Source organism: Vitis vinifera, chromosome 13, assembly GCF_030704535.1.
Source record: "Vitis vinifera cultivar Pinot Noir 40024 chromosome 13, ASM3070453v1".
Taxonomy (NCBI): domain Eukaryota; kingdom Viridiplantae; phylum Streptophyta; class Magnoliopsida; order Vitales; family Vitaceae; genus Vitis; species Vitis vinifera.
Window position 1 is genome coordinate 29,598,995 of NC_081817.1, and position 25,143 is coordinate 29,624,137.

The 25,143-nt window shown below is 36.3% G+C and overlaps 4 protein-coding genes and 2 non-coding genes across 11 annotated transcripts; 4 read left to right on the plus strand and 2 right to left on the minus strand.

Moving 5' to 3' along the window:
• The first annotated feature begins 48 nt into the window (after positions 1-48).
• On the plus strand, positions 49-130 carry TRNAS-GCU (transfer RNA serine (anticodon GCU)). The gene has a single exon. It is a non-coding gene; the product is annotated as a tRNA-Ser (tRNA).
• A 1,308-nt stretch (positions 131-1,438) lies between these two features.
• On the plus strand, positions 1,439-1,526 carry LOC132255009 (small nucleolar RNA snoR116). Its single transcript, XR_009467545.1, has one exon. It is a non-coding gene; the product is annotated as a small nucleolar RNA snoR116 (small nucleolar RNA).
• A 2,750-nt stretch (positions 1,527-4,276) lies between these two features.
• Positions 4,277-5,110, minus strand: LOC100249460 (uncharacterized). Its single transcript, XM_002270874.4, has one exon. It carries the CDS (start codon positions 4,818-4,820, stop codon positions 4,401-4,403), a length of 420 nt encoding a protein of 139 aa, XP_002270910.1. The 5' UTR covers positions 4,821-5,110; the 3' UTR covers positions 4,277-4,400.
• Positions 5,111-5,497: 387 nt separating this feature from the next.
• Positions 5,498-7,269, minus strand: LOC100263212 (AAA-ATPase At4g25835). Its single transcript, XM_002267588.5, has one exon. It carries the CDS (start codon positions 7,138-7,140, stop codon positions 5,590-5,592), a length of 1,551 nt encoding a protein of 516 aa, XP_002267624.1. The 5' UTR covers positions 7,141-7,269; the 3' UTR covers positions 5,498-5,589.
• A 10,656-nt stretch (positions 7,270-17,925) lies between these two features.
• LOC100254566 (non-specific lipid transfer protein GPI-anchored 14) lies at positions 17,926-19,039 on the plus strand. The gene is made up of 3 exons (XM_002270635.4): positions 17,926-18,507; positions 18,599-18,694; positions 18,782-19,039. Exons 1-3 carry the CDS (start codon positions 18,180-18,182, stop codon positions 18,922-18,924), a joined length of 567 nt encoding a protein of 188 aa, XP_002270671.1. The 5' UTR covers positions 17,926-18,179; the 3' UTR covers positions 18,925-19,039.
• An 844-nt stretch (positions 19,040-19,883) lies between these two features.
• On the plus strand, positions 19,884-25,065 carry LOC100259681 (uncharacterized). 6 transcript variants are annotated; one of them, XM_019224577.2, is made up of 14 exons: positions 19,884-20,452; positions 20,782-20,875; positions 21,005-21,224; positions 21,744-21,813; positions 22,097-22,293; positions 22,482-22,557; positions 22,665-22,748; positions 22,831-22,910; positions 22,999-23,125; positions 23,273-23,332; positions 23,434-23,484; positions 23,573-23,731; positions 24,074-24,206; positions 24,598-25,065. In XM_019224577.2, the coding sequence occupies exons 3-14, from the start codon at positions 21,067-21,069 to the stop codon at positions 24,762-24,764; spliced, it is 1,362 nt and encodes a 453-aa protein (XP_019080122.1). In that variant the 5' UTR covers positions 19,884-20,452; positions 20,782-20,875; positions 21,005-21,066; the 3' UTR covers positions 24,765-25,065. The 6 variants fall into 6 exon arrangements, with proteins under 6 accessions (XP_019080122.1, XP_010659543.1, XP_010659545.1 ...); XM_010661241.3 differs by having other exon boundaries at positions 19,884-20,270; XM_010661243.3 differs by having other exon boundaries at positions 19,884-20,144.
• Positions 25,066-25,143: the final 78 nt, after the last annotated feature.

The window sequence follows — 25,143 nt, forward strand, 5'->3', positions numbered from 1 at the left end:
TAAAAGTAATATATCAAATACAATATCAGCTGTTGTCTTCTTTCAACCGTCGCTTTGGCCGAGTGGTTAAGGCGTGTGCCTGCTAAGTACATGGGGTTTCCCCGCGAGAGTTCGAATCTCTCAGGCGACGCATCCTTTTTCCTCTTTAAATTTTATGCGTCTTTTTGGATCATAAATCCATACACATCAACTCGTAGCCGTATACAAGTGGGTGAATCCGTCCACTCATCATGACTTGACAATCTTCTTAGATGTATTTAATCGAATTAATATTTTTAATTAAATAAACTTTTTAGTTAACGAGTCTTTTGATTAAAGATATTCTACTAAAACCCAAACTAATTGTCATCCAACATGTGACAATTTTCTTAAATAATAAAAATGACTTTTCAAAAGACAAGAAATATTTTCTTGGTAGTATACTATGTTACTTAAAGATAAATAAAGTTTTAAACCGCTCCATAAATTAATAAACTATCTTTATATTACCTTATTGTAGTAATGTTATTTCTTTTTATTTCCAAGCAACATAAATTTCACTAACAAAATGATGAATATTAATTACAAAGATAAAGAAGTAAGAAAACCATCATCGAAAAATAGGAATTACAGTAATATCATAACCAAATCTTCATCATGCTTTCAGCTAATTAATAACATCAACATCATCCATTTATATTTAGTTAAGAAACGTAAATTTCACTAATAAAATGATCAAAATTAATTTAAATGATAAAAGTGATGGGAGAGCCATCACTCAACGGGAAATTAAAGTGATATTAGAGTCAAAATCTCCACCACATTTCAAATCAAGCAAATAAATTGATATTCTTTATAAAGCAACTATTCATGAAGTCGATGATAATAAGGCCCCTTATAGGTCAAACTTTTAGTATCATCAACCTGTCTTTTAAATGAGCTACTAAGAAGAGTGGTTTTTTTTTTTTTTTTAATTTTATTTATCACTAGACATATTAACTTTTAAGGCTAAAACCCAAGTTGAACTTATGATTTTAAAAGCACAATTTTGTTACAAAATTTTCATTAAATATAAATTAACTACTAAAATAACTATCATTATTTTTATTTTCATAAGAAATATGTCCATTATTCAAACGTGGTTTTTTTTTAGATAAATTGAGCTAAATTTTTTTATTTAAATGCTAGATGTGGACTTGGACCGAGTTGGGCTCGTCTATGGGCCTTCCAAATATTAGGGCCGGAATGTTTGCGTTAAGGCCCAAATCAAAAGCAAGGTTAGGGTTTGTGGCTCTCCCATATAAACCCTTCTATTCCTCAGGTCCCTTTCACCATCCAACAGCAGTTCGCAAGGTTAAGGTCTGATCTCGCCTTCTTTGGAGTTGAGTTTTTATGGGTTCTCTGTTAAATCTCTTTAATTTTCATGGGTTGTCTGGGATAATCAAAATTGTTGATGAGGAGGCAGCGATGACGAGAATCGTATACCATCAAACTATGAAAGCTTGGAAGCTTGTTGATGCTATCTAGAATCATTACTCTCTGAGCCTTTTCTTACTTTGAAATTATTGTTTTGGATGATTTTATTTCATCTGTGATATTGCTTTTGGTAGTGCATGGCAACAAATTAGAGTCTCTGATACGCTTTCCCAATAGCGTATTCAGCGCTGTACGTTGCCTACAGTGACAACGGGGCGGAGATTCTGGCATTTGCCTCTTTGTTTTCGCTGGGTTTATGCATTCAGATGTTCCGACATTGTTTCTGTGTGATCTTGTTACAGCTTGATTTCCCTTTGCTTTTTGCAGCTGCCAAAGCTCCCATTCTCATCATCAATTTGGGTGGATTATCATGATTTACCCTATCCAAATTCATGCTGGGAACAGGGCAATGATGGTGGTGATCCCATGGGTCATCCCAATTTTGTTTGCTTCAATAATGATGTATACTGTGAATCATTCAAATCTAGATTTCCTCTACTTTGATATGTAGAATGGGGCTTTCATCATTGTTCTGATCTTATTAATCATCTCTTCAAAAGATGATAAAGTGAATAGTAACATTCAATTCTTTCTTCTTAAAAAACAATGGCTTTTACTCTAACCAATGTGATAAGTGGTGATTGATGGTAGAAACTGAGTTAAGAAATAAAATGCATGCTTTTTTACCTACTAAACAACTTGTCACGACATCAAGTGGTAGAAGTGGTTCTGCAAATAGCATATCCTTGTTTGGAACTCACCTTAGGGGTGATTTTTGAGGAGTTTGATGTGGCCTACCATCTTAATTTTAGCTCTAAATGTATTAGTTCGAATTTTAGTCATTTAAATTTGTGCTTCACTTGATAAAGTTGTGACTTGCATTTATAAATGTCTTGTTCCGTTTGGAGTTGGAAATTTTGGTGTTAGATTAGAACTTTTCCTATTTTTAGTTTTGGTGGTTGTGGTTTTGAACGCAGTTTCTCATTGTCATGGCATAAAGGATGTGATTACAACCAGGAACTGATGGTTGACACAAGTATGTTGCATTTATTCAAAAAATGTTTTGTACATTTGTGATGCAATGATGTTGGTCCTAATGAAATTAGTGGGATTCATGATGCTTATTGGAATAAATGTTGGTCGTAAGTAAAGTTAGTGAGATTAACGACATTTAACAGCATGATGACTCCTTTTCATTGAGTAAAAGCCAGCATAATTTGATACATATCATTGAGTCTAAAACATTTAAGGTGATACTTTTAAGTGTGTGTTGGTACAAGGCTGCACAGCATGATTGGGCATATGCCTTGATTAATTTGTTTGATTGCATAAATGAAAGAGTGCTGTGTTTTTCTTGTAATATGCTGAGAATACTTAATGGGTTTAAGGGTACAGTACTCCTCAGGGTGCTTGGAAATATGAAAGGTTTCTGAGAACATCCCATTTTGCATTGTAAGCCAAAAATGCTGAGCTAATTTATCGATGTAAAATATTAGTTCAGCTCATGTATATGCTACGCTAAGCTAATCTCTATTAATCTTTGGTCCCATTAGCCTCTTTGTTTTTTTCTTGGAATTATGTTTATTAAATGGAGTGTCTTGTTTTTTATATGCTTTGTTTGATGGAGAACTGCAAGTGTTGTTGTCACTTCCTTTCAAACATGTTAATGAAATTGATTTTGCTCAAGTTATATCTGCATTGATAGTTGGAGGTCTTAACAATAGTTACCATTATAATTACTTACCTGGCCTTTTGTCATCATTGTGTGTGATAAGCTTGTATATTGTTATCATTCTAGGTTGTTTAGAAAAGAACCAGAGAATTATTAAGTTTGCATTACGAGGGTTAAGAACCTTTTGTACTTGGTTTTGTGGTTAGCACTATGATCATTATTCGCTAATGGGTTATATCACCAAGTTGCGATGGTATTCTTGTATATAATGATCAACAGTATTGAACTCCTACCTTTTTTGGAGGGCGCATTATGTAATACACATGGGATTCACATGGCGGGTAACGCACATTGGTTGGGGTGAAGGAGCTTGAAGCGGTGAAGAGAGTTTTGGGCCAAAACAGCCCTCCCATGTAAACAAAAATCCGAAGGGGCTACCTCATTTTAATTTTTTTTTGTTCATTTAGGTTGAAGTGTAGTATTATTTTTTAACTTACTTTTGGACTGAATCCGCATTTGCGAAATGTGACGTTTCATTTTTTATTTCTGTGCATTGAATCCACATTGGGTGGTCTCATTTTCCCTCTTTTGGACACAGTGAAAGGTTTAACTCATTTGGAGTTGTTGATATGCATTTATGCTCGTTGGCAAAATGCTTGGAGTCTTCAGAACTTTCTCATGACATAGTAAACTTCGGCCATTCACACTTTTATTTGGACTGTTCTCATGATTGGAATTTGAGACAAAAGTAACATGGATGGTACACTGGATTTTGATATTTTTTCAACATATTCATCAAATTAGTGTACTTGTCATATGATTGATTGTCGGTGCCTATGGTCTTGGATATAAAACTTAAAACCACCTTGATCCTGGTGGTTAGGCCTATGAAAAGAAAAAGTAATAAAAATAGTGGGATGGAGTTTTTTTTTCCTTCCTTTTACGGGGGTCTGGTTGTTGGTTTTGCAGGTGGGTGGGATGACTCTGAAAATTAGCGCCCCTGGTATTATTGGCTTAAACCCACTGAAATCATCAGTGGGTTGAGGTTGTAATGTCAATTATTCATCATGTGATTGGAATTTAGATGAATTGGGTTAGTTCTCTTTGTTTAAACCAATGAAATCAGATTAATAAATAGATTAAACGGTGTGGGGGGAAATGGATTTTTGACATTGAGATAGCCTCATCAAAAGGTTTTGATTACAAAATAAAGGAAAAGGAACCCTAAATTACAGCAGTAAAGATGAGGTAGGACATGAGGGTGGGTGGTTGTTCAGGAAGAAGTCTTAGAGGCCTCGAAATCCGCAGCCTTCTTGAGGAAATTCTGATCATCGTCCTCAAGAGCCATCTGAATGGGGCAGGAACCCAAACCATCAGCAATAGCGAGCATGATCTTCTTCATCTCAGATCGGAACTCCTCCAGATCGACGGTGTCGCTGTGGTCGCAGTCGAATTTATCGAAAATGGAGTCGTAGAGCTGGGTGAGCTGCTCTGGAGGAGTGACGACGTCGACGCCGAAGTGGGCCTCCAAGAGCCTAAAGGTCTCGAAGGCCTTGCGGAGCTCGGAGCGGGAGAGGACGCCGTCGCCGTTGAGGTCAAGGGCAGAGAAGCGGTCGTCGACGCTCTTATTGAACAAGGCGTCGTTGCCAACGAAGTCTCGCACCGTGGATCCGTCTATTATCACCACTCCCATTTTTTGTGTGTTGTTGGTGGGGTGTGAGAATTTTGGCAGTAGCCAGTAGGTGGGTGGTATTTATCGGAAGAGGGGAGGGGAAGAAGATATTTGTGTTGTGTGGCGAATAAATGCGTGGCCTCCCTCCACCACGTGGTGTGTTTGGTGGTGGGACTCGTGTGTATTCGCACGTGAAATAGTGCCGGTTGTTGTGTGGACCATCCACCCCAAATGCAAAATGTAAAATCTAGATGGGCATTAATTATTATTTATCACTTGAATATAATAAAATAAAAATATTTTAGGAAAATTTCAAATTATTATTGTCATATTTCTCAAAAATTGTAGATTTAAATCTTAGAATATTTTGATTTTTTTTCTGCCACGTAATTATAAATATTTGTAGAAATGGTTGCATCCAACTAAACCAAATTTAAATACCTCAAGTTGAGGTGCTATGCTACATTTTACACACTTGTAAATATTGGGAAATTATTTCTAAAACTAATTTCTTCATATGAAATATGGTAGAATAAAAAATGAAAAAAAAAATTTGTAAATTGGTTATCATTTTTACTTTTTGGGTACCATAAAATGACCTATTTGCGCTATGAAAATTTGATACTAAAGTTTACGTCAAAATTACCATTAAAGCTAAATTTAAGGACATTTGTACAAATTGTGACTTTGGATCCATGTCACTAACTAATCGAAAGCTTAAATTAGTTATTAATTAAGGAAGAAACTACAAAATTACATCTAATTCAATCCCAAAATTTTGACCTTTCAATTAACAACCCCTTCTTCCAGAGTCAGACTTGGTCAAAGATCTCAGTCTCACCAAGAATTTGACTTTCTTCTCCCAGCTACTTCCTGAACCTGTAACTGAACCCCCCTCCTTCCTCTTCTTCCTCACGTATTTCCCTGGCGACGACGTCTCCCAATTCTCCGGCGACTCCATCAGCCCCCTCTCCACGCTCTCCGGCGACTTCGCCATCTCCTCATACTCTATGGGTTCCCTTTCGGCTCCCAAAATCCTTGCCTGCATTGCCGATATCACCGCCTTGATTGCCACTTCAGCGTCTCTTCTATTCCTCAGTAGTATTTCTCCAACTTGTGCTGGCGTGAGTGTCCCGCCGGACCTTATACAGCTCTCCACGACGTCGAACAGAGGGTGGGACTCCAAGCCCAGGTAGTTGGCGGCCAAGGCCTTAAAGGCGTGTATGCCGCAGGTGCCGAGGCTAACGTGAACGTCCATCCGGCCGCATCTAACGAGCGCTGGGTCAACATTGTCCCTGTGGTTGGTGGTGAAGACGATGATCCTCTCCTCCCCACAACACGACCACAGTCCGTCGGTGAAATTCAACAGCCCCGACAACGTCACCCGCCCGTTCTCCTCACCCTCGTCTCTGCTGGACCCTTTCGCCGGTGTCGTTCTCTTCGTCTTTGACAGCCTGTCCGCCGTTAGATCGACTGAGCAGTCGATGTCCTCGATGACGATGATGGAGCGGTTAGTGGTCTGTATCAGAAGTGCTCTGAGCTCGGAGTTGTCGGAGACTTTGGTGAGCTCCAGGTCGTAAACGTCGTAGCAGAGGTAATTCGCCATTGCTGCGATCAAACTCGATTTGCCGGACCCAGGCGGTCCGTATAGCAAATACCCACGTTTCCATGCGCGTCCCACCCTATGGTAGAACTCCTTCCCGTTGGCGAACGCGGTCAGGTCGTCCGTTATCTGTTGCCGGAGCTGCGGCTCCAGCGCGAGGGTTTCAAAGGTGGAGGGGTGGCGGAATGGGACGGACACCCAGCCGGACTCGTAGGAGCCATGACCATTGTTGGTGAAGAGCCTTCGCTCGCGAGAGACTCGCTCAAACTCCTCAGCGCGAGAGGTGACGAGCTCGAGGTAGGGCGAGAGGAGGGCCTGGCGGTGGCGCTTGGGGAGCTTGAGGGAGAAGCTTCTCCTCTCGTCCAGAGAGTCCTGAACCGTCTCCACGTGGTGGGTCCAGGAGAGAGTGTGACCATTGAAGGAGTCATGGACTGTGTGATTAGGAGCGACGGTGAAGGAGATGCGGTTGGAGGATTTGGAGCGCGAGAGGGTGAAGCGGCGGCAGGTGGTGGCAGGGTTGACAGAGTTGAGGTAGAGGTTGACATGGCGGTAGAGGTCATTGACGTCGACGCCGCAGTAGTCGTTGAATTCAGGGATCTCGAAGTAGGCGAATGGGGAGAAGAAGTCTTGAAGGGACTCGTAGAAGGAGTGGAGAAGTGACAGAATTTGGGATGGCAAGACGTTTTGGAGTACAGTGAGGAGGCCTAAGAAAGACCACATCTGTGACAATATCTCCATCTTGGCTTGACCCTGAGTGTGGCTTATGATTTTGTCTCTGTCTATGCATCACCCACCATATATTGTTGAAGACCTTAAATAGGATTGCATGTATGCAAACTGCAAAGAAAGAGAGAAGAAGACAAAAGTAGCATAGAATTAGTGGGAGTGTGATTGAGATAAGAGCACCTTGGCTCAAAAAAAGAGAGCTATAGCTGAAAAAGCAAAACGCGGGAAAGATAAAGCAATAAAGCATCATGAAGCTGAAGCCACTGCTCTACCTCTTTTTTGCTTTTGCTGGTTTCTTTGCCTCCGCTACAGTCTACCCCACACTCACTGCCTAGCTTCAATCACTCACTCATTCACTGCAAACATAGCATATCCTGTAACAATCTTCCTTTCTAATGGATCCCCCAAAAACAAAATCGATCTAATTGCAACTCACGCTTCAAATTATTGATGATTCAATCAATCTTTCTTGGGCGAAACAGAGGATATCTTTCCCTACAGACTTTGTTGGTTTTAGCTGCTTCTGGCCAACCGAATTCTTGCCACCTTCTCTCTATCAAATCGGGGTTAATTACAAATTGTTCATGATCAAAACCTAGGGCAGTTCTTGGATAGATTGTGAAGTCTGAATCAATCTTGTTGCATGACATAAGAAATGCTAAAGGTTGAGCTCGTAGGATCAAGTCATTCGATTAACTCATCGGGATTTAAGAGTGTAATGCATCTTGAAATTTTATTTATTTATTGGTTTACCTTTTTTGTATTTTTAACCCTCCTATGATTTAGAATTTTGTTTTAAGAAAATTAGAGTGTGATCGAAATTGAGAGGAGAGGGAGGGCCTTAAGCATTGTAACCCTTCCCTTTTATTTAATTAGTGAATTTTTTAAGTGTCGTTGCGCATCACAGACATAGGGAATCAGGGATCCCATTAATGAAACCACATTAAAAATAGCTTGTCTCCTTTTTTTTTTTTTTCTGCTCTTTGGTTAACATCATCCCTCCGAGAAGAGCAAATAGACTGGTGGGTAAGAGCTGGCCAAGCACACGCACGCACACACTGGGCCAGGGGACAGAGGACTTTTGCTTTTGAGAGTCGCTTTGTTTCCTTCCTTTATCTTTTTCTCTAGTAATTTGGGTTAAAGAGAATGTTCTTAGAATAATTATCCTTATGATGAGCCCCTTCACACTTGCAGATCATGTCTTAATGATCATGTTTTGTTGTTCATATCTTAGCACTGTTAGCAAGTGTGGAGCCCCCTTCCTGCAGCTCAATCTCACTGGTTCCAAGTACTAGTCCTTCCATTGCTTGCTTAGATCATGGCAGACAAGATTTATAGCATCGATTAGAGTGACTTCTCCTGGATTTTCCAATCCACATCTAGCTAACTCACTCTATTCTTTTTGTTACCTTGCTCCTTGTCATTACTTGTTGCTCATAATATTCTTTCTTCATTACCCAATGAGAAAAAGATCCTTTGCATCCCATAAATGTTAAAAGGAAATTGGAAAAGTGTGAAAGATTTGAAGTTTTGAGGGTTAAATGGCTTAATTCTCGACTTCTATTTTATGCCCACAAGCCAGTGAGTTCTTTATTTGGCTACAAAATTATGCGACCCCATGACCAAAGATTCCGTGAGGGTGACAATGAAATTGGGCACTCCGATAAAGTTCGAACTTTGGGCTGGGTTGTAGAGGGGGTGGTGGAGGTGCAGCTGGTGGTATTCTTTTTCTTTTCCACTTTGAAATTTTCTTTTCTTTTCAGGGTCTATTGCTTTTAAACAAAGGTTCATTTTCACTTCTTTTTTCATCAATTTTTATCTTCTGGCCTTTTCCAAGAAATAAAGTGATGCCATTAACATCTTCAGATCATGATCTAGTGGTGCTTTGATGCCTTAAGCGCTAATTTTTGCAATCCTCTTAGCTGTTTAAGCATCATTAATGGTTGAAAATTTGAAAATCAAAAGAAAAAATTAAAGCAAAGGTGAGATTTAGAAAAGAAAAAGAGGCCTAGGTTTGACATAAAAGGCTACCACTACATGCCATGGACTCATGGAGATGGGTAAGGCTAGAGTGCAGGTCAGTCAGCCTTGTGACAAAGCATTGAGTTCCTAGGGAATCAAGAATAAAGCCAAAGATTAAGAGTCTCAATGTCGAATGTCAAAACTCCGATGGCTCAGATTCTGTCAATGCAATGCCTCACTTGATCAAATCCCTTTCAGTAAATATATTGATGTTAATTATGGTTGGAGGGTCGGCTAATAATCCGTTTGATAGTGCTTTGAAAAGCACCTGTAGCATAAAAAATGGTTTTGAAGAAAAATCAATCATTTTTAAAAAATCACTTATAGTCTCAAAAACATTTTTACAAAACACTTTGTTTTAATCAGTGGTGCTTGTGTTGTTGTTGTGTAGCTTAATTATGGTGATTAGTTGGTGGGTTTGCTGCAAAAATCACAGTTGATCTGTTGGCATTTGCATGTGGAAAGGTTGGGAGGCTTGAGGAGTAAGTCAAGAGGTGGTGGGGAGAATTAATTAAAAGCAGTGGAATGGAATCAATTCTTTTTCTTAATTATACATAGCTTTATAATATATGCTTTTGTTTTCGTTGTTGAAGAGAGGAAAAGTTCACACGAGGAAGCATTGGATACTCCTATGGAATGTAGTTGAAGTTTAATATTCTCAACCTCAACGCTTGCATTCTTCATACTCATACAGGTCAGACATTTATGCATAAATACAAGTTAGCTTTAGAAAAGAGGAATAAAGGATAGATAGTATATATGGGGTTGTGCTATTTTGAGATTTATGAAAAATAACTTTTGCCTCCTTTCAAAACTTTTGAGCCTCTATTTTCTAGCTTTGCTTCTGCAATCTTGAAGTTGTAAACGGCCCTTTTGGATAGCATGAACAATTAATCCTTAAAATTTCACTATCAGTAATGTTGTATGGATCGAACATTGTTACTCTTGTGGTTGTGCTTCCTAAAAAATATGATGACTCAAGAGGCAGCTCAGAACTCCTTGCGTGTTAGTCTTGGAATTATGGTGGTCGCTACTTGCTAGGGCATAAAAAATGATCTCTAGGTAGGTCCTTATTTAAGTGATAGAAGACTATCTTGAACTAAAATCAACTTTAAGGCCTTAAAAATGCAAGAAATTAAAACAAAACTTTTAAACTTGAAAATTGCATTGAAAGTTGGTGTAAGTCCTCAAAAGATGATATCAAATTCTAAAAGGTTTTAGGGAATCACATAATGAAGTCTACATAGGAAACTCTTGCATTGTTTCATGCCTAAAATAGCAAAATCATAACAAGAAATGTTTTTTTCTTATCATCATCAATTAATCTCCTATTATGCAACCAACCTCTTTAGTAATTTGCTCTCCATTGTTAACTTGCTATGCATTTAATACTCTAATAGCTAGTCATATGGTTGACTATGTGATGGGCCTCTTATGGTGAACTTGTGTCAAAATATTGGTTTGAACTCTTGCAAATCTTTGGCAATCCATTGAAAACCTTTTTTTTTTAGTTCTTCTAAGCTAATTTGATCTTATATTTGTTATCTATCTAGTCTTTGTGAGATCTTTACTATATTTTGAATGCAGATGTTGATTGTGTTAAAATTTAATAAAAAAAATTAAAAGCAACTATCATTTAATTCACCTTTCTCTTTACCTAGGTTTACTTAACAAAAATTTTCCAAAGGTGATAAATCTCTAAAGGGATAAAGTAAAGATTACAAAAATAAGATAAGGTAATACTGAGAATAGTATATGATAGGTCAAATAAAAAATTAGGAAAAAGCTTAAATAAAAAAAAAAGGCTATAAAAAGCATACAATTAGCCCCATGTAATCCTAACAGATATCTTAAAAGTAATTCTAGAGAGACATTGAGATCATGTCAAATCAGAGAATAGTCCGAATATATATGAGGAGTAAAAAATAATACTAAAATAATTCATTTCTACCATTTTGTTTCACCTTCACCTTCAACAAAGGAATTTTGCCTTTTCAGTGAAGATTATGTATCATCTTTTATACAACATATAAGAGGAGATAATCACAACCTCATCAGGGAATCAATTAGTTTTAAGATGAGATGGGAAATTTGGTATCAGATTTAGGGTATGGTCATAATCTCACTAAGAATTAATTAATTTTAAGATGAAATTGGTAAAATGTTCAACTCAACTGTTTATGGGATAGGTGGTGTAGTCTGAAAATTATTGATCATGGTGTGTCCACAAAGTGAGAGAAGTAGATAGGACTCACAATTTGGGTCACACTCTGATTGCTCCCACTTGAAGCTCCATTGTCCCATAGCTTTTGTACAAGTAACAAATGAGGATGGGCTGTGCTCAATTTCAAGCATGGCTTGAGCCCAGTTTCTGTCCAAACCTCATCTGATGATCATATGGGAAGGCCCGCATGGGCTCCTTCCTGGAATTTGGCATGACTTGACCTCCTCCAACTTCTGCCCAAGTGGAGTGACTAGTTTCTTGTTAAGTCCAAGCACCATTGTAAATTGGGCTTTGCTTAGGATGGCAATCCGATGTTTGATCTCAACAAATTTGAATTTGAGATAAATAGAAAAGTTAAAAAGAAACGAAAATTAATTAATTAAAGTTAATAAAATTATTTTTATATATTTCTTCAAATTTATTTCACTTGATTTTTTTTTTACTACATAAAAATTAATGCTCTATTTAGTTTCAAATAAAGTATTAAGAAAAGAAACAAATGTTATAAAAAAAAAATTATTTTCTCATATTTGATTTATCATAAAAAAATATAAAAAATAAAATAAAATAAAATAAAATAGGTTTAAAATTAATTAGAAGCTTATGTATTTTTAAATTATTTATCTAATATTTGGTATTTGGAAAATGAAAGGGAAAAATGTATTAAAAAATCATTTTTTCATATTTGATTTATCATATAAAATATGAAATAAAATAAAATATTCTTAAAATTAGTTAGAAGCTTATGTATTTTTAAATTATTTGTTTAATATTTGGTTCTAAAATGAAAGAAAATAAAAAATTAAAGAAAAATAATTAATTAATTAAGGATGAATAAATTGTTTGTATATGCCTTTTAAAACTCATTTTATTTAATTTATTAAGAATTAATAAAATACTTGCCCACTTAAACAAGTTTTGGAATCAGAAATTTTTGTTAAAATCCAATATCTTGATGTGATATCCCATGTGATTTGGTAAAAAGTTTGTAATACTTATAGGAAACAAATCATATGATGTGCTTATTTTATAGTGTAAAGCAAATAATATTTACAAGATTTTTTATGGGTAACATATTAAAAGTGAATCCCATTAAAAAAATATTTTTTTTAAAAAAAAAGTTGCCAAGTTTAAGAACCCAAAAACCATGAATATTAAAAAATAAAAAATAAAATTGTCAAGATTAAGCACCCATGGACTCATATCCTAAAAGGGGTGAATCCTAATAATTATTGTTTCGCAGAAAGAGAGGTCTTAGTTAATATGTTAAGGTCATATTTGGTTACTAGAAATTTTGAAGGAAAATACAATGAAAAGATAACATAGAGAAAAATAAAAAATAAATTTAAAATCAATAATTTATTTTTATACGTTATTTTAAATTTATTTTATTTATTATTTTTTTTCTACATCAAGATTAAATAAATTTAAAACATATAAATTTATAATTAATTTTAATTATATTTGATTTTTTTTTAAATATTTTTCATGATAAAATCAAATATGAGAATTTTTTTTAAAAAAAAAAAATTCTTTTATTACTACATTTGAAGAACCAAACATGGCAAAAGTTTCATAAGTTTCGATTATGGTACAATAAAAATCCCTTCAATGGTACCAAATCCTAGTGGATCAAGGAATAGAAAAAGCTAATCCAAGCAGAAAACCCGTGAAAATAATAAGCCTATTGGGAGAAGTTAAAGGAGAATGTTGATAATTTCTAAAAAAGTTAAAATTAGAGATATTCCCAACAAGGCCTTTTTCCCCATCTAACTACTCTGATTTGGAAATCAATACGTGTGTGTATGTAATAAGAGCGTATATTAATATTCAAAAGTTTAGATAAGATGGAGAAAGGTTAGGTTGTTAGGTTGAGAATGAAAATGATACTCCTTGTCCTTAATGGAAACCCTATACCTATAATGTACCCATAGAACTAGGATTATATTTTAGGTTCAAAGTCAAGCTCACACCCCCATTCAGATCCGGAACTAAAGCTTAAAATTTTATTAAATGCCATTGATATGCTCCCTACTTTTCCTACCATTGCCCTACAATTATCAGGAGACCTACAAGTCATTTTCCTCTCACACATGACTTCTAAACTACCCCATCATCAAATCCACACACACCTCACACATGGCACATTGACTTGTCGACCATTTTGGTTTTGGGATTAAATACATGAAAATTGCTAAAATATCATGGTGTCATGACTCATGACTGTCATCTATCCAAGTCAAGATTTGCATCGTTGAATATAATGCAGAAAACAGTGATATTGTCCTTATCTCCTCCCTGGGAGAATTAGGGTTCTCAACTGACAGATTTGGAGGCTGTGCACTGCGCTCACAAGGAATGAACCCACTGACCCAGATATTAATTTTGGGGAATTGTTAGTGAAACCCAAAAACTATAGTGCCGGTGGAATGTGATTCAGGCCTTATTTGGACTGAATTCCCCTAAAAATTGCAGATTCATCAACATGTTTGTATAAAAAAAATGGCAACACAAAAATTTTCAGTCAGAAAAGAGTAACACCCAGATGGATTTATACAAAATTTAGATTACAAGACAACAAAACAAAATCTGGAAGCCTTGCCATGGCAACTAGGTACAACAGATACAAATTACACAATACAAAGAGACCATTAACTTCATCATCTGCTCAGAAGAGGAAACCAGCGTTCATGGAAGTAGGACTGGTAGGATATCATGAAAAAGAAAAAAACCAGGAGAAACCCAACTCCCCAAGGAGTTCCTCCAGCTCTGTGAAGTGAGTCTCGCTGCGGCAAAGGTATCAGAGATGGAAACTGCCTGCCCAAGTCGCTGGAAAGCCAATGGACGGCTAGTAGAAGCAGCAAAGGGGACACCATTAGAATCAATTTGAGCTGATCGAACATACTATCCAACACAGGCTCATAGTTGATGTACCATGAGAAGGCAATAAACATGAAGAGTATAGCAAGGAAACAGCAAAGGTGTAGGGGAAGAGGCTGATCAGACTGAGCAGAAGAATAGTGATCTTTAGCCATATCTTGGGAAACTAGGACAGGATGCAGAGAGCTAGATGAGAAATACAGATTCAACTGGATGATGGGATGAAGAAAATTGTGCAACAAACGTGGTTTATATAGTCTCTTTTCTTGACTTTACTTAGTAGTATGGAGATTCTCTTCCTTTAGCAGTACTATGCTTTCTGTTAAGGCCGGTGATGACTTTACATGGTTGATATTCATGTCATCATTTATTTAAAAGGCCGAGCCAATGAACAGCTGCCACATACGACCGACCATGGACCAGTTACTGAGGTAGGCCACAATAAACAAAATAGCAAGATTTGAGGGGAGGAAACATTATTGAAGACTTAGAGATGGTTGCCCATTTCTCAATTCTGCAATGTTCTTTGTGTTTTTTCCTTTTTTATATCAACATACTTTAAAGTATGAGATGGGTGTGTCTCTAACTCTAGTAAACCCTACTAAATTTACATCAGGATTGTGGAAAGGTTCCTATCATCAAGTTTGGATCCTTTCATTATCATCTTTTACAGATGTAATGTGATTATCATTCTTCCTAATGGAAATATGACGAGCTAAACTTTGGGTTTGACAAGTGTCATATTACTTCCTGAGCTGTTTTTCAGATATGATTTGAGGCTTGATAGGTTGCCACAGGCTATTTTAATTAGGCTTATTTTAAGGTGGGGCTTTGTTAATGAGGACCTGTTCCATGACTATATTTAGTATCTTGGATGGGGTTTCTAGGGTTATATATTAACTTAAGGCCCTATAAAATGAGTGAAGAATGATCATGATCATGATCAGGGCAAGTTGGGCTAAGCCCTGATGGGAATTTTCTACTGCAGAAGCCTTGATTAGACAAAACTAGCTGCTGCCTAAGAAGATCACTAAAAGAATGGTTTGAGATCCGCATACTAGAGGATCCTAAGTCCTATTTCGGTCTTTGCTTTTACCTGCTTAGTTAAAAGGAAATGGGGGTCCACTAATTTTTCTTTTGGTCTTATGTCTTTTGTGCTGTACCCCACTAGTTGGGGCTTTGGACTTGGTCTAGATGCTCTCTCCACACTACTGGAATGATCTAGGATGCTGCTATCTTGCAAGAAAAACTTATCAGTAGTGTAATGATGTAGGTAATGAGATGACCCACTAGTCAGAGATCATTGTCCTCACTCCTGATGATGATTCATAGTCTATAAAGATATTGCTCATGCATTAATGCACCTTTAATCATTTTCATCAATCAAATAATGAAACAAAACAAAAGTAAAGCTGCCGTTTCACAAGGGAATATCAATGCCAGAGAAGTCATCTAACCGATACGATCGGTGCCCGTGAAATCTGCTGTTGGTTGATTTATGAACTCAGGAAGACCTCTCAATTGGGTCCTTCTGATATTCTCTTCTTGTGGTTATATTCATACATTTTTGTTAAACTAATATTTTTGGATTGGTGAGGTTGATAAGTACTATTTATATAAACTTAATATCCTTTTTACTAAATATTTTACCAAAAGCTATTATAACATTCATTTAATTAGAAGTCTTGAACTTTTGAAAATCAATTTATCAACTGTATGTTTCTGATAGAAAAAAAGTAGAAATTCTTTAAAAATAATTCAAATTTTATATATTTAAATATCTAGTTGATCCTAGATAATATCTATATTATTAAAATATGGTATTTAAATGCTTAAAATCGATTTATTTAATAAAAAAAAATGTATAAAATCCTAATTATTTTTAAATACATATATGAAAGTTTGAATATTATAAATTTGAGTTCTTAGCATGAAATTTTTTGCAAATGAGTACATGGAAATATAATTTTCCAATGTATAAAACATAAATTTATAATATTCTTTTACTTGATCCATCCAATAGTTATAACCCTATTTTATAATCAATAAAACGGGCGAAGTAATTTTAAAATAAAAAAAATAAAGATTATATGAAATTTCCTATCAACAATTGAATTAAAAGTAAAAGTTGTACTTCTTACATGTTCAAGAAGACATTTCAATTTCTAATCAATCATTCAAACAACTTATCATAATTAGAGGAAAGGAAAGAGCGACACCTCCAATTTGTTCTTAAAAGTAGCTTTAAAAGTTGATGATCAAGTTTTAAGGTACATCCTAAAAGTTAAGCCAAAAGATATAAATTAATTATTCATTACACACAAATAATTGAATCTTTAGAAGTCCATCAATCTTCAACTTCTTACAAGCTTTAAAACAATAAATATATTTCAATTTAAAAAAATTAAAAAAAAAATACTAGTGCAATATTATTAAATAATATACATTTATACACATATACATATTTACAGTTTAATTTAATTTTTTTATAAATATATGATTGGCTACGTTCACCAACCCAATTCTAGCTCCATTTTAATCAGGGTTGACATTTATTTTATTTTTTTCAAGCTCAACTCAAATTGCAAATTAATTTAGTTGTTCAAACTTCAAACCCATACAAAATTGGGTTGGATTTGGATTGGGTTATGCTTAACCCGCCCAAGTTGCATCACTAATTTCCTCAAATGAAATCATGGGACAACACACATTGCAAATCATATTATGATCTCTAGTCAAAATGATCATGGCCTGTGAAGTTCCAGCTTCTAAGTATACAGCATTGCTCTTTGTAATTTGGAGACAGGCATTCAAAGGCACTGTTGTCCTCCTTCATATAGGTTAAAAATGTTCATTGTACCCATTTGTTGAAGTTTAGGCAACATTTTAATCGACAGTACTTTAGATTGCACTGTCAAAACACAGATTTTACAACATTTTCATGTACTTCTTAAAACAAATTTATTTAGAAGTTATTTACACCTTTTAAAAAAAAAAATACATAGATTTTACACCATTTTGTAGACATTTCTTAAAGTGTGATGCATGCGTTATATTCACACATTTCATTAGACTTGAAAAAATAACAAAATAAAATCTCTTCAAGAAAGGGGGATGTAAACTGGGCTGATGGCCTGTAATTTATCTCAATCCCCTTTGGTGACAGGCCTGGGACTAGCTGGATGATCTGAGCCTACCAGAAAGCCAGGCCTGCCCAACACACTATTGGGTGAGGCCCTTTTCCCTGAGCCCAGCCTAAAAAATGAGGAACACTTCAGGAAGAAAGGGCCTATATTCCAATTTCAGATAATTTAACTTCAATGGTTTTATACAAATTAAAGTTAACAATTATCCTCCCTCTTTCACTCTTGAGATGGATGATGTGTGGATGATGTCAAGCTCTATCTAAGCCATTGGCAACTGTACCTGTTAGTACTTTATATTAATCAACATCACTAGTGTTGCACTATGGCCTTGGTGGGTTGGTGAAATTTGCACTTTCTGCTGCACTTTCATCCCAATTCCACAACTCAGGAGAACTAGAATGTTCTACTAATCTACACATCATTGCCCCAAATGAATATTTTCAATCATGATGTCAAACGAAAAGTTGTTGAGAAGAAAAAATTTGATCTGTTTTAGGTTTCCCATTCAAGTTAACAATCCAACACCGTCTGGTCTGTAGATTAGTGCTTAGCTATTGGCCTGTAAAAGAAGTTCCAAGGACCATGAGGTGACACTAGGATTGATCATTGTAATGATTGAAGAAGGTTGGTGCAAGGGATATAGGTCCAATTTCCAACTACTACCACCACCATCCTCTTCTTTTTACCTCCTTGCTGATCATTTAAATAGCTAGCCAAAGCATAAACTAGATTTCAAACTTTGTTCCTCTTCACTTTGCGCCTGATTTAAGACCATCACAATGGGATCACACTGTACTTTCATGATCTTAGTGATTGTATCAATGGTGATTACCTGTGTAACCTCAGATTCAGCCAAAGACAAACAAGAATGTACAGAGCAGTTGGTAGGGATGGCCACATGTCTTCCCTATGTTGGGGGTGATGCAAAAGCCCCAACACCAGACTGCTGCAGTGGTCTCAAACAAGTCCTGCAGAAGAACAAGAAATGCCTGTGTGTGATTATTAAAGATAGAAATGATCCAGATCTGGGTCTCAACCTTAATGCCACACTTGCCTTGGGCCTTCCTTCTGTTTGCCATGCTCCTGCTAATGTTTCCCAGTGCCCAGGTACTACATATATTTACGTATCTCTCAAACACTAGTATGATATATATACTTAATTTGGACCATGTGTGTTTGATCAATGACTTGTATGCAGCTCTTCTACACTTGGCTCCTAATTCACCAGATGCTCAGGTCTTTTACCAGTTTGCTAACAGCTCCAATGGCACTGCCAGCAGCACTCCTTCTACTGGTAAATTCCTATACATACAACTTTGATCAGTCCAATTTTTTTCTAGAAAAAATCTCTAGCTGGAGTTGCTGATTCTTTGTGTATCAGTTAAAAGCAATTCCAGTGCAAGTGCTAATAGTAAAGGCGTGAGCGCTCAGGGTGGCTGTTGCAATGGAAAGAAATGGCTGAATTTGGAGTTTGCTGTTGGTGGGACTTTGCTATGGCTTCTCACTTCAAACTTGCTCATTTAGAGGCAAGATGGGGTTGTCATTCTCTGTTTATTGTATTTTTTGTATTAATGCACAACTATGTCAGCATCAAAATGATCTGGTTTTAATGGCCTAAATGACAAGAAATATTGCAGCAGATTGATATTAGTGGCGTCATTCTCAAGATTTATCCTTAAATTTAACGTCTGGCATAAGCCTTTTATAGTTAGTCAAAAATCAATGTTTGTCTCCAAAGACTCTGTTTGGCTCTCATCCATGGCCTCGTGTCTTCTTCCCAATCAGGCCACTTACAGATACACTACACGAAGTCCAAAATATAAAGTAGGCAACCTCATCTTCCATAGATGGCTCCTCCTTTTCTGCATAACTTCAAAATGACATTTTCAAGTGCCTATATTTTAAAGGTGGGTGTCTCAACAAGGACTTCATACACATGGAGCAAAAGCTGAACATGCTTATCCTGAATCGTGGAGAATTGGGCATCTGGCAAACTCAAGATCCAACCAGTACAAATATAAGAATCCCCATTACTTAGAGCAATGTAAAGAAAAAGTAGTTGAAGAATGATGCCTTATTAATGATACTTGTCATTTACTTACAATCAAGAAGAGGTGTTCAAAGTGAAATGTGATTGAATCTTTTGAAACTATATCAGAAAAGGAAAATTGTTGAGATCATGTCAAACGGGGTGCTAAAAAATTCATGTCTTCCAGTCAATTTTGGGAACTGGTATCGAATTTAAAAGGAATCCTGTGTTTGGATTCACTGGCTTGTGCCCAATTCAATGCGTCTACCAACCATTCCAAGTGTTTGGTCTTCGTTTTCTGCTTGCAAACGACTGGTAGTTTTGGGCGGTTGCAGAGTGTGGCCCTTGCAGTCCCAACAAAGCACCCACAAACCTGACTGTCCATATCTTTAAGTTGTAACAGACCCACTAAAAGTCAAAATCTGTTCTCCATTTCTACAAGGCAGGCCATTCATTTTTTTATAAAGATCCACCTTCCCACTTACTCACCACCATCCTAAAGTCCAAATTGTCCTTCCCGTTTATGGGTTTAGACTTTAGAGGATGCATATCATGCAATGGATAATATAGTCTTTTCAAGGGCATGAGTGGTTGTTTGTTTCCCATGAAAATTCAAATCAGTTATTAATGGAATTTCACGAAAGTCCAAAGAGGGAAATTCATGCTATGAAACAAAGTAACATCTAAATTCTAATACAGCCCCTTCACCGGCAAAGTATCCTCATTTCCCTCTCTTTCTCCTCAATCAGTATCTTCCAGTGCCACTGTTGATGGGTTCTTTACTTCTTTATAGCTTCCCCCATGAATATAGTACCTCTATTTTGTTCTACAGAACATTATGGTATCATGTTTTTCTTTTGAATTTCTCCTTTTTTGCTTCTATAGTTGCCTTCATACTGTTATGGTTGGTTGTTGAGTTTTCAGTTGACCGGTTGTGATGTTTCTGGGTGTGCACTTCCTTATTACCAGTCGTTTTACGCTCTTTCTGATTTCAATCTTATGTGGGTATGGTGGTGGGTTAAGGTAAATGTGAAGATTTGGCAGACTTCGTTACAGTAAAACACACCCTAAATGGGTTTGGTTTATTTAGGAAAATTAGTTTGTTGCTGGCAAATCTTTGAAGTTGTTCTGCACCCTCTGTTCTTCCCTTAACTAAATTGCTCATTTGTGAATCATGAGATTTGGGGATGATTGGTTTAATATGATTTTTCTGATTAGGTTTAATATATAGTGAAAATTTTTAAATTGTTGTGTTTCCTTTAAATTTCTTTGAAAATTAGGATATATTTTTTTCAAGAATCAAGAAGTCCTTGTTCTTCAATGGAAAATTGTTCTCTTTCTTTCCTTTTTAGGGCATGGCATGGCATGGTCTGCCCAGTAGTTTGGTGAAACAGATTCAGGATAAAGTATAACCAATCTCATTTAATGGATCACGGGAAACTAAAGGTGGGTTAGGGTATAAGGTTTTAAATAAATTCAATTTGATAGTTTGCTGCATTGGAATCTATTATTAGCATCTAAATGTAACCCTTCTGAAGCTTCAATTAATGTTTTTCCTGGGTTTCCATTTGTCAGAAACTACATAGTTGAAGCTTGGCATGCTTTAGGGGGGTTTGACATTTAACCTGCCTATTGTCATGGTTGATGGTATGGAAGATGACGATGCTTTCACTAAGCCCCTTGGAAGACAGGCCGTCTTTTATTATGGAGTAGGACATATGCTCAATGATATCACATCTGCTTGTTGGTTTACTTATCTCTTAGTGTTTTTGACAGATATCGGCCTCCCTTCAAGGTATATTTCTTACTACATGCTCAGAATTTTATCTGATTACAATACATTCATGATGTATTTTTCTTTTAAAATTTAGTACTCTTTTCTGAGAGAGAAGTACTTGCAGAGATGGTATATCTGGAATGGTTTTTGAGATGTGCAATTACTTTTTCACATAGTGAAGCATGTGAAGTACCTGGACTAATAGGATGTCTATTTGTGAAGCTTTTCAGCAATGTGAAATGCACTGCTTGAAAAAAATATTCATTCTGAAGCAAATGATAAGCATGTTGGACAAGAACACCAATAGACCTATAGAAAACACCCCCACCTCTCTCTTTCTCTCTCTCCCTCATTCTCAGTTTATTAGGTAGAACTGTACAAAACAAACCCTGTACTTCTGGTGAATATTATTTTCTCTCCCTAGAGTTCACAGACCTTTTTCCTTAATATATACAGGTCTTCCTGCTTCTCTGACAAGAAATTTGCATTGGACCTTTTCTATTCTGAGTTGCATGTTTTGTCCATTTGATTTCACAGGGATGCTGCTACTGTTATGCTTTCAGGACAGATAGCTGATGGATTCACAACCATATTTGCCGGTGAACTGGTATTTCTGAGGCTAAATTTAGCATATTATTTTACATCTATCATATCTTTGGTCCCTGTTGCATACCTCTTGGCTTCTACTTATTTGCATTATTTTTCCTATGCATCAATAATTTTCTTAATTTATTCATTTTGAAGCCTGCATCCAGCACTTCTCTTCCTATTTATCTGAAACAAATAGAACTTTTTTCAGTTCTTCAATCATTTTAATCCTTTCTTTTTTTTTGGTAAATAAAACTACAGTTAGCTGAAAATAATTTTGCCTTCATTGTTTTACTTGACAGATAGACAGGTTTGGACATTTCAAAATATGGCATGGGGCAGGATCTATTTTGGTTGCTGTTTCATTTTCCTCCGTTTTTGGCGGTTGCCTACCTTGCAAAATTTTTGGTTCCAATTCATCCACGTTGCAAACTGTTGGGTACAGCATGTTTGCCGCAATCTTCAATGTGGGCTGGGCTGCTACTCAAGTTTCACACATGTAATGAACCTTCTTCAGCTACACCAAGTTAAAAAAGTGTCATAGTTTTAAGCTTAAGAGAGATGAAAGGCACCATTGTGCTTACGTTCTTCTTCAGTTTTTTTTTGTTATCCCCATGTTTTGGGAGAAAGAGGGCTCTGTCATTGGACATATTTATCTAATATGAACCACAATTGCTCTTGTTGAAGGTCTATGGTGAATTGCATCACGCTGAATTCAACAAGCAGAGTAGTTCTTGCTAGCTGTCGTAATGCTTTTACAATGGTTAGCACCTCTCTGCATATTGATTTTACATATAGTTTTCTAAATCATCACTCATCTCTATGGAGTGCTATTGAGGCAGTTTGTTATTCATTTAAATGATCTTAAAGGTTGCCAACCTGAGCCTATATGCAGTTGCTTTCGTTGTGTTCAATTCCAGCAAACCACATACACTTGTTGATATTGAAAATCAGGTAAGGTGATGTGAAGAAGCCTTCCTTGCGTTTCAATTTCTTTCCTCTGGGTATCCTTGTCATATTATTCCTAAATGAGCAGTACCGCTGGATTGCATATTTGTCGATCGCTATTGGATGCTGCTTTGTGGCCATTTTTCTCCTTGGAACAAAAGAGCCAAGGTCAGCAGAAAATTCTTAATCTTATCATTTCAGTTTCTGAGGAGATTTTTGGATATGATGGCTGCAATTAATTACCTTCCTCTTGCAGATTAAAAAAAGGGGCTCATGGAAAAGGTTATGCAAGGATTTTATGGTCTCACTGGTTCAGAAAAGTTTTATACTACCAAGTTGCTCTTGTCTATGTGCTCACCAGACTAGTGACCAATGTTTCACAGGTCTGCATTGATCTCCTTTCCTGCTTAGTTGTGCTCTTTTTCTTTGATGAAAATTTACTTCAGTAAAATATGGGATGTTCATGCTCCATGTCTGTCCTTGCAATATTAATATAATTTCTTATATGAAGATGTTTTCTTGTTTTTCAGGCATTTCTTGCTTTCTATGTCATTAATGATCTGCAAATGTCACAATCATCTAAAGCTTTGGTACTTATACAAACCTTTCCACCATCAAATTTATCCCAATTGTGTATAACCATTTCAAGAATCATGCAAAACTGATTATCTTGTTTAATTGATGTGAGTAGGTTCCTGCAATCATCTACATTTGCAGCTTCATCGTATCTATCATTTTACAGGTTCCTTTTAAGAAATTGATCCATGATTCAGAATGTTATATATCTTTTTTATTTTTTGATATTTAACTACTAAATATTCACATTGTAGGAGTTCACATGGTCAGGCCAACGCTTGAAGGCCTTCTATTCTGCTGGAGGAATTCTTTGGATAATTTGTGGAGCAGGGATCCTTTTTCTACCCAGAAACATGAATGCTTTTATGTACATTTTATCAATAATCATCGGCATAGCAAACGCCTTAATGATGGTATGATCAAAGATTCCATTTTTTCTTTTTCAGTACATGCTTCATTCCATGCAATGGAGAAGTTGGTTAAAAGGAAGATACAAGAGAAGCTGTGTCCTGAGTCCTGGCCATTTATTGTAACTGTGACCCTTGATTATATTGGTTGATAAATGCCTCCAATTAAGTCGATAACGGTTTTAGTTTAGCATTTGGAGTGGATAATATCTAATGTGTATGTCATCGTAACTCTGAAAAAGCATACACTAAGGTTGAGATAGTCAAGCTGGCATTGTATATACACTAAGGTTGATTCATCTGTGTCCCCAGTTTGCTCATTGTTGTGTGTTTTTGTTGGAACAACAGGTGACTGGTGTAAGCATGCAAAGTTTTCTAGTTGGTGAAGATCTCCATGGCTGTGCATTTGTTTATGGCTCATTGAGTTTCTTGGACAAAATTTCATGTGGGCTAGCCTTGTTCGTTCTTGAGTCATATGGAAGTAAGTCGATAAGCTAGTCATCCTTCAATGCTTTTTATCAGTGTCACCAGACTAGACCTAAAGCAGCCCTTGCAAGGCTTACTACATGAGTATGACCCATGTACATACACCAAACTGTGCATTCCTCCTTTGAATTCAACTCATCAGTTAAAAATCATTAAAGCCACAATAATTTGTAGCTTTATTTAGGAGGTGTAGGAGCCCATAGGAAGTTTACTGAATAATTGGTTTCTCAGATTTTGAGAGCATGGTCATGATGCTTCAAAATATGAGATAGACCAGTTATCTTGTCCATTTTCTGGTAGTTCTCACTATTTTGCAATTGTAGTATGCTGTTGGTGTTTGTTAGTTAAAAATTTTGGATTTAACATCGTACTCTTGAATAATGCAGATTCCTCTCCAGACCTCCAGGGATCAGTTATTTCACGTTTTTCGGTTTCAAGATATGGTTTGGGTGTTGTACCAGCAGTTTGTGCGCTTGTTGGGGTGGTGGTAACATACACTATGAATCTGCATACTCCCGTTCCAAAACCTATAATGGAGCCACTGTTGGCCTAATGTCAAAAGGCTGGAGCAGGTGATATTCCTCAAGGATTGCCTGGAAATAAAGGACTCAAAAGGCTTGAGACTTCTTTGGGGACAAGCTAGATGAAGTGTTTGGCTGCGGAACAGATTAAAAAGTAGTGATGGGTTTTAAATTTTTTAGTCATTGCTGAAACCCTAGCAGGATGTTTGCCCCTATACAATCTTGATTTTCTATCTTCATTTACCAAATCATCATTCATTACTGACATTTCATTTTACAGATTCAAATGTACAGAATCTCTCAAATTTTAAGCAAGAACTAGCATTCATGTCATGGAATTGTATTGGTTACGAATCCTATGTGCTCTTATCAATGGAATTCTCAGCGAGTTGAACACCTCCTATCCTATGA